At 39.5% G+C, this 12,852-nt stretch overlaps 1 protein-coding gene across 1 annotated transcript in view; it reads right to left on the bottom strand.

Moving 5' to 3' along the window:
• The window catches only part of CTNNA3 (catenin alpha 3), a 572,729-nt gene that overhangs the window by 416,759 nt on the left and 143,118 nt on the right, over window positions 1-12,852 (bottom strand). Inside the window, exon 7 of the mRNA XM_064513677.1 lies at window positions 5,687-5,890. Within this exon, the coding sequence (XP_064369747.1) occupies window positions 5,687-5,890 (204 nt within the window). The remainder of the gene's footprint in view (window positions 1-5,686; window positions 5,891-12,852) is intronic.

The following is a 12,852-nucleotide window of genomic DNA, read 5'->3' as shown; positions in this document are numbered from 1 at the left end:
TGTGTTGTTGAAGAGTATCCGATGCAGGGGTAAAGCAAGGCATTAGCACTGCTTAGCACTCAAATTCGTGAGTCGAGACAAGAAAGCCCAGAGCCAGACCATTAATAAAAAAAAGACTCCTGATTTTCCATTAATTTTCTGATTTTGAGCTTCCAATACTCAGTTCAAGTAAGTGGACAACAGCTACAATTTGAGATCCAGACAGATGCAATTACATAAATCCCAACTACCCTGTGCATCATCTTTCCCAGAGTTGGACCTTGCCCCATGGCTCTACAGAGCTCTGTACTGCGGATGTTCTCTTTACCAAGCTCAGCACCCTCCAGCTCACTCCCTATGTCAGCTGCCCCCAGGCTTTCTGGCTTCCAAGCTCCTCTGGCTCCATCTTCACAGCATTTCTGTGTATATCCTCAGGTCCAAATGTGTCTCAAATCCAGATGTGTTTCATATCTAGTAGCTGTGGACACAAACCTGTGGTGAGGCAATAGGCTTCAGACAACCTTCAGGGAACTCAAGGAAATAAAACTCCAGCAGATGCATTCCCAGTGAAGATTCAAGTATGCCCTACATGCAATATGGGGCTTCACCTTCTGCCTCCAACTATCCCATCTCCCTTGCATAATCAGCGTGTGACCTTCCCGGAGTGGTCCTGATGCTGTCTGCCACAGAGCCATAGATTTATAGTCAGCCTCAGCTTGGCCTGCCCTGAGACTACATGGATGCTCAGATCTTGATCATCAGTATCCTAGACAGGTAATATAAATATGCACAATGGGGTCAACTTCAGCCCACTCCCTGATCTGTCCCCCAAAGTGCGGCATTAGTCTCTTTCCATTTTCTTAAATGCCTTTGCAAGAGACTGAAGCCAGCTCCAGTGAGAGCAGAGACAGTTTGACTCTGCCCCCACACCCAGCCACACTCAGCTCACGTGTTATGGTACAGCAAGCAGCAGCAGTAGCTGTAACCTGTGACACAAGAAGCACAGGGACCTCCAGAATTGCACATTAAATCAGTACAGTACATATCTATTAGTAAAATTGAAAGAGAATAGTGATAATACACAAATAATCCAGCAATACCAAAAGAAAGATTGCTGCTTTTCAGAAGAATTATAAATATATTTGTCCTACTTTGTGATTTACTGCTTGTCTGAATTACTTTGTGAAGAGAAAAAATTAAGCTTCCTCGAGACAGAATGGGTCTTTATTAGTGTAAAGAACATTTTGCTTGAATTTCCATTGCATCACCTCATTGTGATACAGCCTCTGTGAAAAGCAGTCACTTACATAAAAGGCAATAACTGTTGAAAAGATGCTTTTCCTGGCTTTCAGAGAAAACTCTCAAATTTTATCATTGACATCAATAGGCCCGTGATTTTACTTGATGTCCTTGAGGCTTACTTAGAGACTTAGAATAATTAAGAAATAAAAACAAAACAAATCTGGGAACAATGAAAGCTATATCCCTTATAGCTATAGCTAACGAAAGCTATATCCCTTTCAAATAGTTAGGGCTAAATCATAAGTTCCTGTACATTTGTTTAAGCACTGAGGGCTGATTTCAGAAAACAGACTTTGATGATGCAGAACTTGGGCAGAATTTAGGCACTGAAGTCCTTCGGAATAACCCTGTTAAAGTTGAAAATTGCTACCAAGAATGTAAAATTCATTGGCCAAGAAAACAAGCAAAGAGTCCACTCTGCTGAGCTACCTCTGTGTTTTGTCACAAAGACTCAACAGAGTTTCTCAACAGAGAAAATGGACACTCAGATTTCCCATGCTGAGCACTGCTACTTCTAATTACTTCCGTGGATTTGGGCCATACTTAGCAAGGAGTCTGGCTGCTGGAAAGCTGCTTGCTGGTATCCTCTGGCAGGGACGGTCCCTGTACACATTCTGGCAACAAGCACGCTCATGCCTTGCCTCCTAGGACCAGACACTTGCCCTTAAAATAACCACCGAGAAAACACACTGGATCCTTCCTTCTTTCTCTTGCCTACTGCGAAGCATGTAAGAGTCTGTCACCACTTAAATTCTTTTTTCAACTCCTTAAAGCGTAAACATAAAGTACCAGAAGAGGGGGAAAGTGACTAACATACATATTTCTAGCATATCAGTGAGAGCAATCACTGGTAAAGAATTTGCCTTTCCTCTTTAAGAGCCCATTCTAAATACATGGGCACCCTCCACCAATCAGTACCCACTGAAGGGTTTCCAGCCCCTCACACAACACTACAACTGTAGCACCAGCGTTGTTGCCCCATGACAGAGAACAGACAACGTGGCTCCCTGCTTGTTCACGTACTACTTTGTATTCAAATCATCTGTCATCAGCTATACCCGGGACTTCTTGCAGATGAAAATCAAAGGAACTGCAAGTATTTGCGGATTCCAGAACAGGCTTGTAAAGACTTGTGGATCTTTGGTCCTGAGCAGTCTAGCCACCTCAGTGTGCTCCTCATAAAGCTGAGCACCTCCCCAGCTAAGAGATCATGATCACGCCAAGAAGCAGGGAAAGGGGCTCACACAGACAATGCTATCCAAACTGCACAGTGGGGAAGGCTTCCTAAAATGAAACAATCCAGTATGCAAGGGACTGAAACAGTGGGAAACAGAGTTTAGGGACAAAGCTGGACATTCAGAAACCTGTAAAATACACATGGCAAAGAAGAAAGCAATAGCACTAAAGTGTTTGCATTTGCTGTGAAAAGTGGCTGACAGGGCTGTGTGCCTGTCCGTTATTAAATAACGACCCATGAAGCAAGAGTCTAGATTCACCCTCGTAGAACTTCACCAACCCAAAGTCAATCAGCTGAATTTCTGAGTATTTATGAACAGACACGGACAGCCAAAAATGGGATGCATGAGAGTGGGATATCCTATGATGTTCCCTTTATTAATCAGTTGTTATGGCAGAAAACAGTGATTTCCCTCTGCAAGGATGGCAGGCCACATCTAATGCCAGCACTCTAAGAAAGACCCAGGGACTCTGGAGATGTACTGGATGTCACCAGTGCCAGTGCAGCTCATACAGCCTCCTCGTAAACCAGCTGCTAGAGAAGAAGGATTTGCCAAGGTGGCACTTCTTGCGTATGGTGGCTCTGAAGCAATGCAGCCCTCACTAGCAACACCCAGACAGAAAGAAGCCTTAAGAAAACTCATCAAACTAACATACCAGCAAGAAATGACAGCTACCTATCTAGAAAAAAATCTTTCGAGCAACTGGATATTACAACTCACGAGAATAACTGAGAAGAACTAAAATGAGGTTTAAATCTTTTATATTTCTTCCTTTCCACTTCCCTCCTCCTTGTCTTTACCATCTTGTGCAGACACTTGCCCTTTTTGCCTTATTTAAGTAGCTGCTTCCTGACTCTCTCAAGTTTACACTTTCAACTGGACAATGTATTCATTTCCCCTTAGTCTGCATTATGTAAGCTTAGAAGCATAGTATTTCTGAAATAGACAAGACAATCACAATTTTATTCCAAGAATCCAAAGATTTAAGACCACATAACTTAAAATCATGCAGTTTGACTCCTGCAAGACACAGAATTCCACTAAAGGGTTCTTGCAACAAACCCATACTGATCTTTTGGGCTGATACAGATTGCTAAGCACAACATTTGTATCTTCTCATGTTCCCTCGTGCTTCAGCTGATGCCTTCCTTATTACACTTCCAGCCTTTTATCAGCAAACCAGATCCACCCTAGAACAGATATCTGCAACAGACATCTGCTACAAGAAGGTATCAAAGACCAACACTCCGAGCTAACCAAAGCTAAAAAAATTTCACGTGGCTGACCTATGTGTAAAGCACCACCAGAAAGGTTCAGAACTTATGTTCCATTCAACAGATATGCTACAGATAAATCCTGAGTTAAAAAAATGGGAATATCTTTATCTGTTTCGGAACTCAAACAGCAACTTGAATTCATAGATAATGGAATAAATCAGCTGTATTTTTTTTCCCCAAATACGAAGAATAAATTAGAGAAAAGATCAGCAGGTAAAATATCTGGGAAATGAAGAAACTTTGGATATGCATAGACCACCTTAATCCCTACCCTTCATTTTCCTAAGGAATAAGACAAAACTGCCTCATCAGAACAGCTTTGGTAAGCAATCTGACTTACAAAATAGAAAGGAATTTCAGCTCCCCAAAAGAGAAACAAATAGCTGTATCATACAATTATCCTCTCAAAGTGGCAGATGAATCATCTTGACATATCTTTAGATAAGAACAGCATGCCTACTGAAAATTTTTCCAGAGAAAATGATATTAACACTATGTACCCATATTAACAGTATCCACTGCACTGTTTTCTCATGTAACTGCCCAACACAGAAAGTACCAAATCAGTTATTCAAATTTAATAGTAAATTTTAAAAAGCACTGAAACTATACTCCTTTTCAAAAACCTACCAGGAAACAAGAAGTTGAAGTACCCTTGCAGCAAAGAAGGCCAACAGCCTCCTGGGCTGCATCAGGACGAGCACTACCAGCAGGTCGAGGAAGCTGGTGATCCTGCCCCTCCACTCAGCCCTGGGGAGGCCACACCTGCAGTGCTGGGTGCAGTGCTGGGCTCCCCAGCACAAGAGAGATACGGACACACTGGTGCAAGTCCAGCGAAGGGCCACAGAGATGATTAAGGGACTGGAGCACCTCTCCTATGAGGAGAGGCCGAGCAGGGAGCAGGGAGTGTTTAGCCGGGAGAAGAGAAGGCTCCTGGGGGAGCTTACCAATGTGTACAAAGATCTGCAGCGAGGGTGTAAAGAAGACGGAGCCAGACTCTCCTCAGTGCTTCCCAGCGACAGGATGAGAGGCAACGGGCCCAAACTGAAACACTGGCAATTCCACTTGAGTTTACTTTGCGGGTGGTTGAACACTGGAACAGGTTGCCCAGAGGGGTTGTGGAGTCCGCATCCTTGGAGATACTCAAAAACTAACTGGACACAGTCCTTGGCAACCTGCTTTAGCTGGCCCTGCTTTGAACAGGGGGGTTGGATCAGATTCCCACCAGAGGTCTCTTCCAACCCCAACTGTATCCTGTGAATTGGCTTATAAACATGCCAGACAATGAGATTTCTGGATTTGCTGAACATTTCTGACTTTCTAATTTAGCAAAGTCAGTCTTAACTTCCTGCTTTTAGACAGATCAAATACAATGTTGTGTACATGCTATTTTGAAAGGACACAGACAGATTACTTACATTTTAAACAATTACTATTTCAGTTGTTGCATACTATAGGAATGAAGATAACATTTTAGAACTCTGGTCCTCAAATTCTAAGAGGGAACTAGGAAGTTAAATGATGAAGAAACTCTTGTTGCTAGCATACGAAGGATCACTGTGTCTGTTGCATAGTGGTGACAGTTCAGAACAGGAATAAAATAATCTAAACAAGTGTTTACCCTATCTGCAATACAGCATTTTCTACAGACTATAAGAGATAATACAAATCTCACTCATTTTAGAGGTCTGTAGCTAGCTTTCACTTAGATATGCATAGAAAATTGCTCCTTTTAGCCTTTTAAAGAGCATGTTGAAAAATATAGGTCAAATTCCATGAGCGATCACAAAACTAATCATGCCTAATTACTTCTATTTAGTATATATCTATGTTACAGTAGGCTTTGAAACAGACATTAGAAAAAAAATAAGAAAAAACACGGTTACCTACATTATTCATGTATTCAGAAAGCAGGTCTTGAAGAGCTTGGCGGATAGCATTGCACTCAGCAATGATGCGCTCTCGATGAAAGTCACGCGTGCAGGAAGAGTCTGCTAGCAAAGCGGCTCCACTAATAATAGCTTCCAAACGTTTCTCTAGTGATGGCCTTATTTTCTCTTCATTCACTACGAGAGGATCCAGGATGATTAAATTCTGGAAAATATTAGGAGTTTGGGTAAGAAAAGTCAGCTCAATGAAGTCTCTGCTTTAGCTATTACTTGCATGAACCACAGTGACATTATGCTTCACAGACTTCCAACCACCCGCTTCTTTTTCATTTATCCAAACTACTGCTGATCACAGCAGATTCTGTTTTCCCCAGTGAGGCTAGCATTCGGGTCATTTGCAGACAAAGTCAAGCTCTCTCTGTCATTCCAATGTGAGCTGTTTCAATCCAATAGCTGTGTTATCAAATCCTACTGGCCTCAGCCCAACCCTAAGGTGGCAATAGAGCTTCCAACCAGAGCTGATTCGCACCTAAGAGGCTTACAGAACAAGCAGAGCAAGGTCATATCTACTGCAAAGGTCACATTGACACCTTCTGACTACAACAGCCTTCTCTCAGTTCTTTCTCTGCCTATTAATTTTGTTGCATCAGATTCAAGAATTTCATCCTCTCCTTATAGTCCTTTAGTCTCTCCCACATCTGTCATCTCTTCTTCCATAAGGCATTTCACTTCTCCTGGAGGCAGAAATGCTATTTGTCTACACTGATAAATATGCACGCATCCTTACCACTGCAATATCTGACTACTTGGGCTAACAATTTTCAGAACATCCCATTCTGAAATAGGAAACTATCAATCCCATTTTACAGGTAGAGAACAGAGGCACAGAGAGCCATGTTCAAGGGCCATGCAAAAGGTATAGGTTAAAACAGACAACTGTGTACCAGCTTCCCAAGTTCTAAGCCAGCATTGTTTCTCCTCTTGGAGCTTCGTCACCGACATTATCAAAAAGTACTACTACTTTTTTCACACTATCTTTGTGTCTGTCTACACTTCTTGAAGCTCACCCGCCTTCTTTATTCTCCTATATAGTGGGCCTGTCTTGTATACTTACTTTGTCAACTATTAAAAAGAAAAAATGCATTATATACTAAGCTTGTAAAGTCTATGTACAATTATGTCACTGTGTGTGTGATGGTTACTACTCAGTACTATTCCATGTTTTATCTAAGTATCTCAGACCACAGACTCAGTTTTGTCTGGTCGTAGTTCAACACCTTCAACGTTTGGCATTTTTGTCCATAGCTGAGAGATGTTATGTTGGATTACATGAATGGACCAATTCTGCTGATTTTTAGTCTAATATAATCACACCGTGGCAGAAATTCACTGCTACTACTTTTAAAAGGCTGAACAGGCAAAGAGCAAAATAGTAGCTTTTCTTCAACAGTTGTGTTCTCAAAGGTCACAGGTAGAAGTAGTCTCTTTTCACCAGGCAGGGTAAAGCAAAGCAGCCAACTCTTTTGGCATGATAAAACTATCTACTTTTTTTGTGACAAGAAACAATTCTAGAAAAATGGAAAAGGAGAGGCGATATTTTGATACAATGGAAAGGTAGGTAAATTTGGGCTCCAGCCCAGATAGCCTTTTTTAATCAAACTGAACTGAAACTGTGTTGTTATGGTCCAGCTCACCAAGCCTAAATTCCATACAAGTCTATTTGCATATTATATCCATGTGGCGGTTCTAAGCTTTCAGAAGAAATATTAAACAAGAAAATTATGGCATATATCCTTAAGTGGAATTTATATTTCAATTTATACTTAGTATGATAATTTCAGGTACTGTCTAGCTTATAAAATTCTAAAAGCAGAGAAAGTATTCTATTACAACATCATAAGATAAACAGCCAGAAAAGGGGACTTCAGTGACCTTGAAAATCTGTTGTTTGTTTCTAATAACAAATTTCAATGCATTATGTATGATTTAGAGAAAGGAAGTCTCTGTTATAGGTTCAATCCTCCCATCTTTTCCAAAAAATACAAGAATTATTTTGAAACAACTGGAAGATTCTCCACTAAAACTACAGAAAAAAACCAGACCTCATAATCCAAATACTTCCAAAGGAAATATTTTAATATAGAAATCTGACAGTGAATGTTCTTTCTGCATTACATTGCAGTTCAGATGGAAGCTCACATTTCCAACTTGCAGGAAAAGTGCAATTTTCTAAATATTCCTCCTCCACTACTGTTGTGTTGCCCTGAACGACTCCATCTCATTTAAAAGCACTCAAGGTATTGGAGTACTCTCTCAACACTTCAGCCCCACACTTGCTGCCTATTAATACACAGAAAATCAATTGAGAATGAACCGTCTTACAAAAACTCAGTAGGTCCTTCTCAAAGCTAAAATTCTAGAAGTTTCGATAAGTGGCTTATGTTCAGCTTTGTACCTGGAAGTGGGACAACAGGAACTCCTGTCCTCAAACTAGAAAGATACTAGTGAGCTTTTGTCTGTCTATACACGCTTCCTGTGTTCAATTTTTCGGGTTTCATATCACAGCAGAGCATCATAAAAAAGCAGGCTAGTGATACTGCTATTGCAATTGTCTATTCTGACAGACTATAAAAAGTCTAAAATTAGGTTTATGGAGTTGTTGCAGCAAGTGATAGGATATATCATTAAAATAGCTTATGAGTCTATGTCAGTTTTTGATGTGTAAGATGCAACCTTAGATAAGTTAAAGCATCAACTATGTATTTTCAAGTTCCTGGATTTTCTTAAACCAATGTCCACCTATCCAGACATGCATAATAAACTGGAAGGGAGTTTATGTGCAAGTATGAGGGAAAGAACTTTAATATTCTGGAGATGAAAAACACAGCTATTTTTGTATCCATAGGAGTAACATATTAATCCTACTCATAGCTCTCAATTATTTCGTAACTGAAAGATGTTAAAAATATACTGATCATGGAAACATTAAGTTCACACGCAACTTTGGAATCGGAGCCGAATTGGAATGAGGCCATGACTGTACCACCACTTGTCCACTAGCAAGGTTGGAGCAAAGGAAGCAGGCATTCCGCTGCCTCATCCTCTTTTGTAGAGGTACAGAAGTTGGAGCCAGTCAAGAACCTCACAGCAGTTACAAAAAACTGGCTTTTTTCCTTTCAAAGGACAGCGAGAGGAAGAGCTGAAATTTTGCGAGGACCTGGTTGCTCCTGCCACGAAGGGTGATACCCAAAGAAGAGAAAGAGGGCTTGGACAGAAGGAAGATGGTTTGCTCTCCTACTCAGAAATAGCTCCATATACGCTAACCTCTTGCCGGCAACAGATCAGCCAGCCTGGCTCACCCAGGCAACAGCATAGGACACCGTTTTGCTTTTGCAGGCAACCTCCTGATTTGCCAATTCCTAGAGCCAGGCCTCATAGGAGTGGTGATCCAGCTCTCAACAGCGTCACAGAAGCCTCCTACTTTAATTAACTATTAAAACTCCTCTGTCCTTTTCTGTAACAGCTATTGCCACAAAAGGAAGTAAATGTACCTGAAGACACTTTTCTGGAAGGGTGAAGGCAGTAAGATACCACTTGTTCACAAGGATGACTTAGAGACACATTGAGAGTGTTATTATAGGACATCTGTATTTTTCTTCATAATTTCCTCTTTGTTGAGCTTCCTTAGAGCAGTGAGATTAAGGCTGAATGCAAAGAAATACTGCACCAAATTTGCCCGGAGACAAGCTAAGTTACAACATGTCTAACACAATATGCACTGCAGGAAATCAGGGAAATGCAGTACAAGGAATTGCAAATATATGGTAAATTGCAAATACATGGTAAGAAGTGCCATTAGGGACTCTGAAAGGGTGGGCAATTATTTTACACTTTTATATTTATATAAATATAAAATTTATATATTTATATATATATTTACACTTTTTTTTAACAGATAATTAACTTACATCCAACAGATAATTTCGAACTAATCTTATACATGAAAGACTCATCCATGACGATCTCCTAGGAATGACAAGTGAAGGCATTTCAAGGTAGCCAGTTCCCAGAGGTCAGGACATTCACTTCTGATGCAAAAGACAGGTTTATTTGTATTAGAAATTTGAAATCCAGTCCCCCTCATTCACATTACAGTCCTGAACACCAAACTGCTCTGTGGTATCTCACTCCTGTCTGTTGGAGTTGTGCCACTTAGTCACTATTCACTGGAGCACCAACTTCACTGTTGATCTACTACATTTGACGTAAGCACCCTCAACACTGGACCGTACATACAGTGTCCATCATGATATAAATGCACTGGCCAAATAAAATATTTAAGTGTTACTGCAGAAAGAAGCAGTTTCATCATGGAAGACTGAGACATGTCTGATGACTACAGCCAATTAGTCATTTAGTTGGCACGATGACTACTTTCAGGTATTAGAAGAAACAGATGGAAAAATGTCTTCTTCTAGCAGACGGTATAAAATTCATGCGAAGATGGACCAACAGCATTGTCATACTTGAGCAAAAAAGCTACTACAGTTTAACTCCAAATCAAACAAATTCTAGGCAACAACCACCAGAAAAATATGACTTAAGATTATGCCTGTGGATAATTCTTCAAGCAATGTCATTAAGTATGTATGACCAGTATACCTAAGCAGAAAAGATGATGCAATTTCCAGCCGATCAGTAGACACTAGATATGCAACAAGCAGTTTTCCTTTAAGAGGGTCAGAGAAGACAATGTCAGGTGGAAAAGGCTAAATAAATGCTCCAAAATCTGCAGATGCAGAGAGACTAAGCACCATCAGAGGAGGTGCTCTTCCACCTGGGAACCTCAGTACATTTGAATCAGTGCAGCCAGCTGTTAGCTACCTGAGTTTTTTAACATAAATGAGCACTGAAACAGAATGGTTAGACGCGTCTTTTCTCCCTCACTAGTCTTCTGATCCATGAAGAAGAGGAATCATGGGTATCCACAAACACGGTTATATTTCCTGACATTCTGGGCCGATTTAAATTATTTTAACATCTGGTTAGTAACTGCTCTGCTAAATGGCCATAGTCATCAAAGGACCACACATCACATGCATGAGCTGACAGATGAGTCGGGCATGAACTGTACTTTTTGTGAGAGATCTCTTTACATTCATAAGCTGCAAAACTACTAAAAGGCATTAGATAACCTGCACCTATATGCTCTTTCAACAGATCTTAATAAGTAATTAAACTTTTAACATTACAATTCTGTGTTTAATTATGAATGACAAGGTAGTTATATGGAACCTATAAGAGGAACTCTTGAGAAATGTACTGATTTAAGTTAACTACTCCAATTTTTCTGGTGGTTTCCTCACCTATAAATCTGTGATTACTTTCACACTGCCAGCACTGGCAAAGAAGGAATGACATTGCAAAACATCTAGATACTAGATTGTTGCGTAAGCTCCTTGATACATTTCCACACTATAAACATTTAATGAGATTTGTTCCCAACGGACTATTTACTACATCAATTTATTTCATGGCACTGTATTCGCAAGAACAAGATAAAGCAAAGGTTATTTCAGGTCCTTAGCCAATAGAACTTTCTATAAATAAAGAAAAGTGCAAACATTTAATTCATAAAATCATTTTTAAAAGTTAAATGCTCTATAAACTGTGCTTTATCTAACTCATACAGCCTCAGTTCCTACTTGTGTTGCTCAGGTAAAAATGAATTTAAAAGTCAATAAACAAATAACATTTTACAACAGTCAGGCTTGTATGTTCTTATGTTTCTGAATAAAAATAAATTCAATCCAAAGGAGAATTTACCATTTCGTTATTATGACAATTCTTAGATTTTAAAACAATAGTAAATCTAATGACAACAAAAAAGTGATTTACTAAAATAGCATGGCTTTCCTATAGTCAAGGTGATTCCATCTGTGATCAGCATATATGACCATTTCGCCAAATTTTGTATTTTTATTTATTTATTTTTAAAAGAAAAACAGGTAAACAATGGCTCTAATTTAAGTTAGATTATTTGTCATTCATGGTTTCATTGTAACAAATGACATACTACACACAAAAGTTGGAGAGATTTCCATCAAATAATGTTTACTGATTAGCAACTGTAATTTTAAAACCCAATGGAAGCAGCAATGAAGGATGAAATATGCAGTTGTAACCTGTTCCTTTGGGAAAAACATATCAGAGATTCAACTTCGGACATGATTGAGATGTCTGTTTGGATTAATAAGCTGCCACTACAGGAGTAGTACCCTATATGGATTTCAATGTATTTCTTTCATGCTTCATTGAAAATTTTAGGCAAAATCTATTATCCTCAGTCAAAACACCAGTTTTCCTGAAAATGTGTCAATAATATTGGAGTTCCAAAGCTGGCATCTGATAGCTCAGAGTTTTTACAACGAAAAAGGCCCATATTTGCAAATGCATTTAGAAACTTTTATTCCCTTTGTTGATCTGGGCCTATACCACTTACAGCAGATGAGGAACAGGGTCTGCAACCTCACCCTCCAAGTTGGCTTTTACCACTGTCAGCAGGACAGTGAATAATAATACTGGTAAGAGTCAGAGGTGCCATACAAAAAAGGAAATGCTCTGTACAGATGCCTACAATTAGGTCAGGAGTAGAGAAAAAAGCTGACTTTTCCCAAGTATTTGCTTAAATAATGAAAGCAGAAACACATAGTTTGTGAAAGCACAGTGGTTATATTAGTTCATTTAATGATAAATAGAAAACAATTTGGTTTCTAAATCCTTCAATTATATAAATTACATAATGATCCCAATGACAAGTTTTGGAGTAAAGAATTTCATCTTGCATGAAACTAGTTCAAATCTAATCCAGGCAACAGTGATTATCATCATCTGATAATCGCTGTTGTCATTTTTAAACTGAGCTCATGAGATCTGCCCAGATATTCAAGGATTTGTTTCCGTCTCCACCTTTAGGGGCACACTTGGAACTAATTCTTGCCTGCTGTTCAAAAGAAGCCAAATATTGAACATATATGAAGACTTAATTCCAAACTGTTTTGAAGGAAGTGATCCCTCCCAGTGAAATAGTTTATAGTGATACAATTTTCACTAAGACTAAGCAAAGCTTCAGTTTCTAATGTCTTTCATCTGTCACTTACAGCAATA

The sequence above is a fragment of the Dromaius novaehollandiae genome, chromosome 6 (assembly GCF_036370855.1).
Source record: "Dromaius novaehollandiae isolate bDroNov1 chromosome 6, bDroNov1.hap1, whole genome shotgun sequence".
Taxonomy (NCBI): domain Eukaryota; kingdom Metazoa; phylum Chordata; class Aves; order Casuariiformes; family Dromaiidae; genus Dromaius; species Dromaius novaehollandiae.
This window is presented reverse-complemented; position numbering and strand designations above follow the sequence as displayed.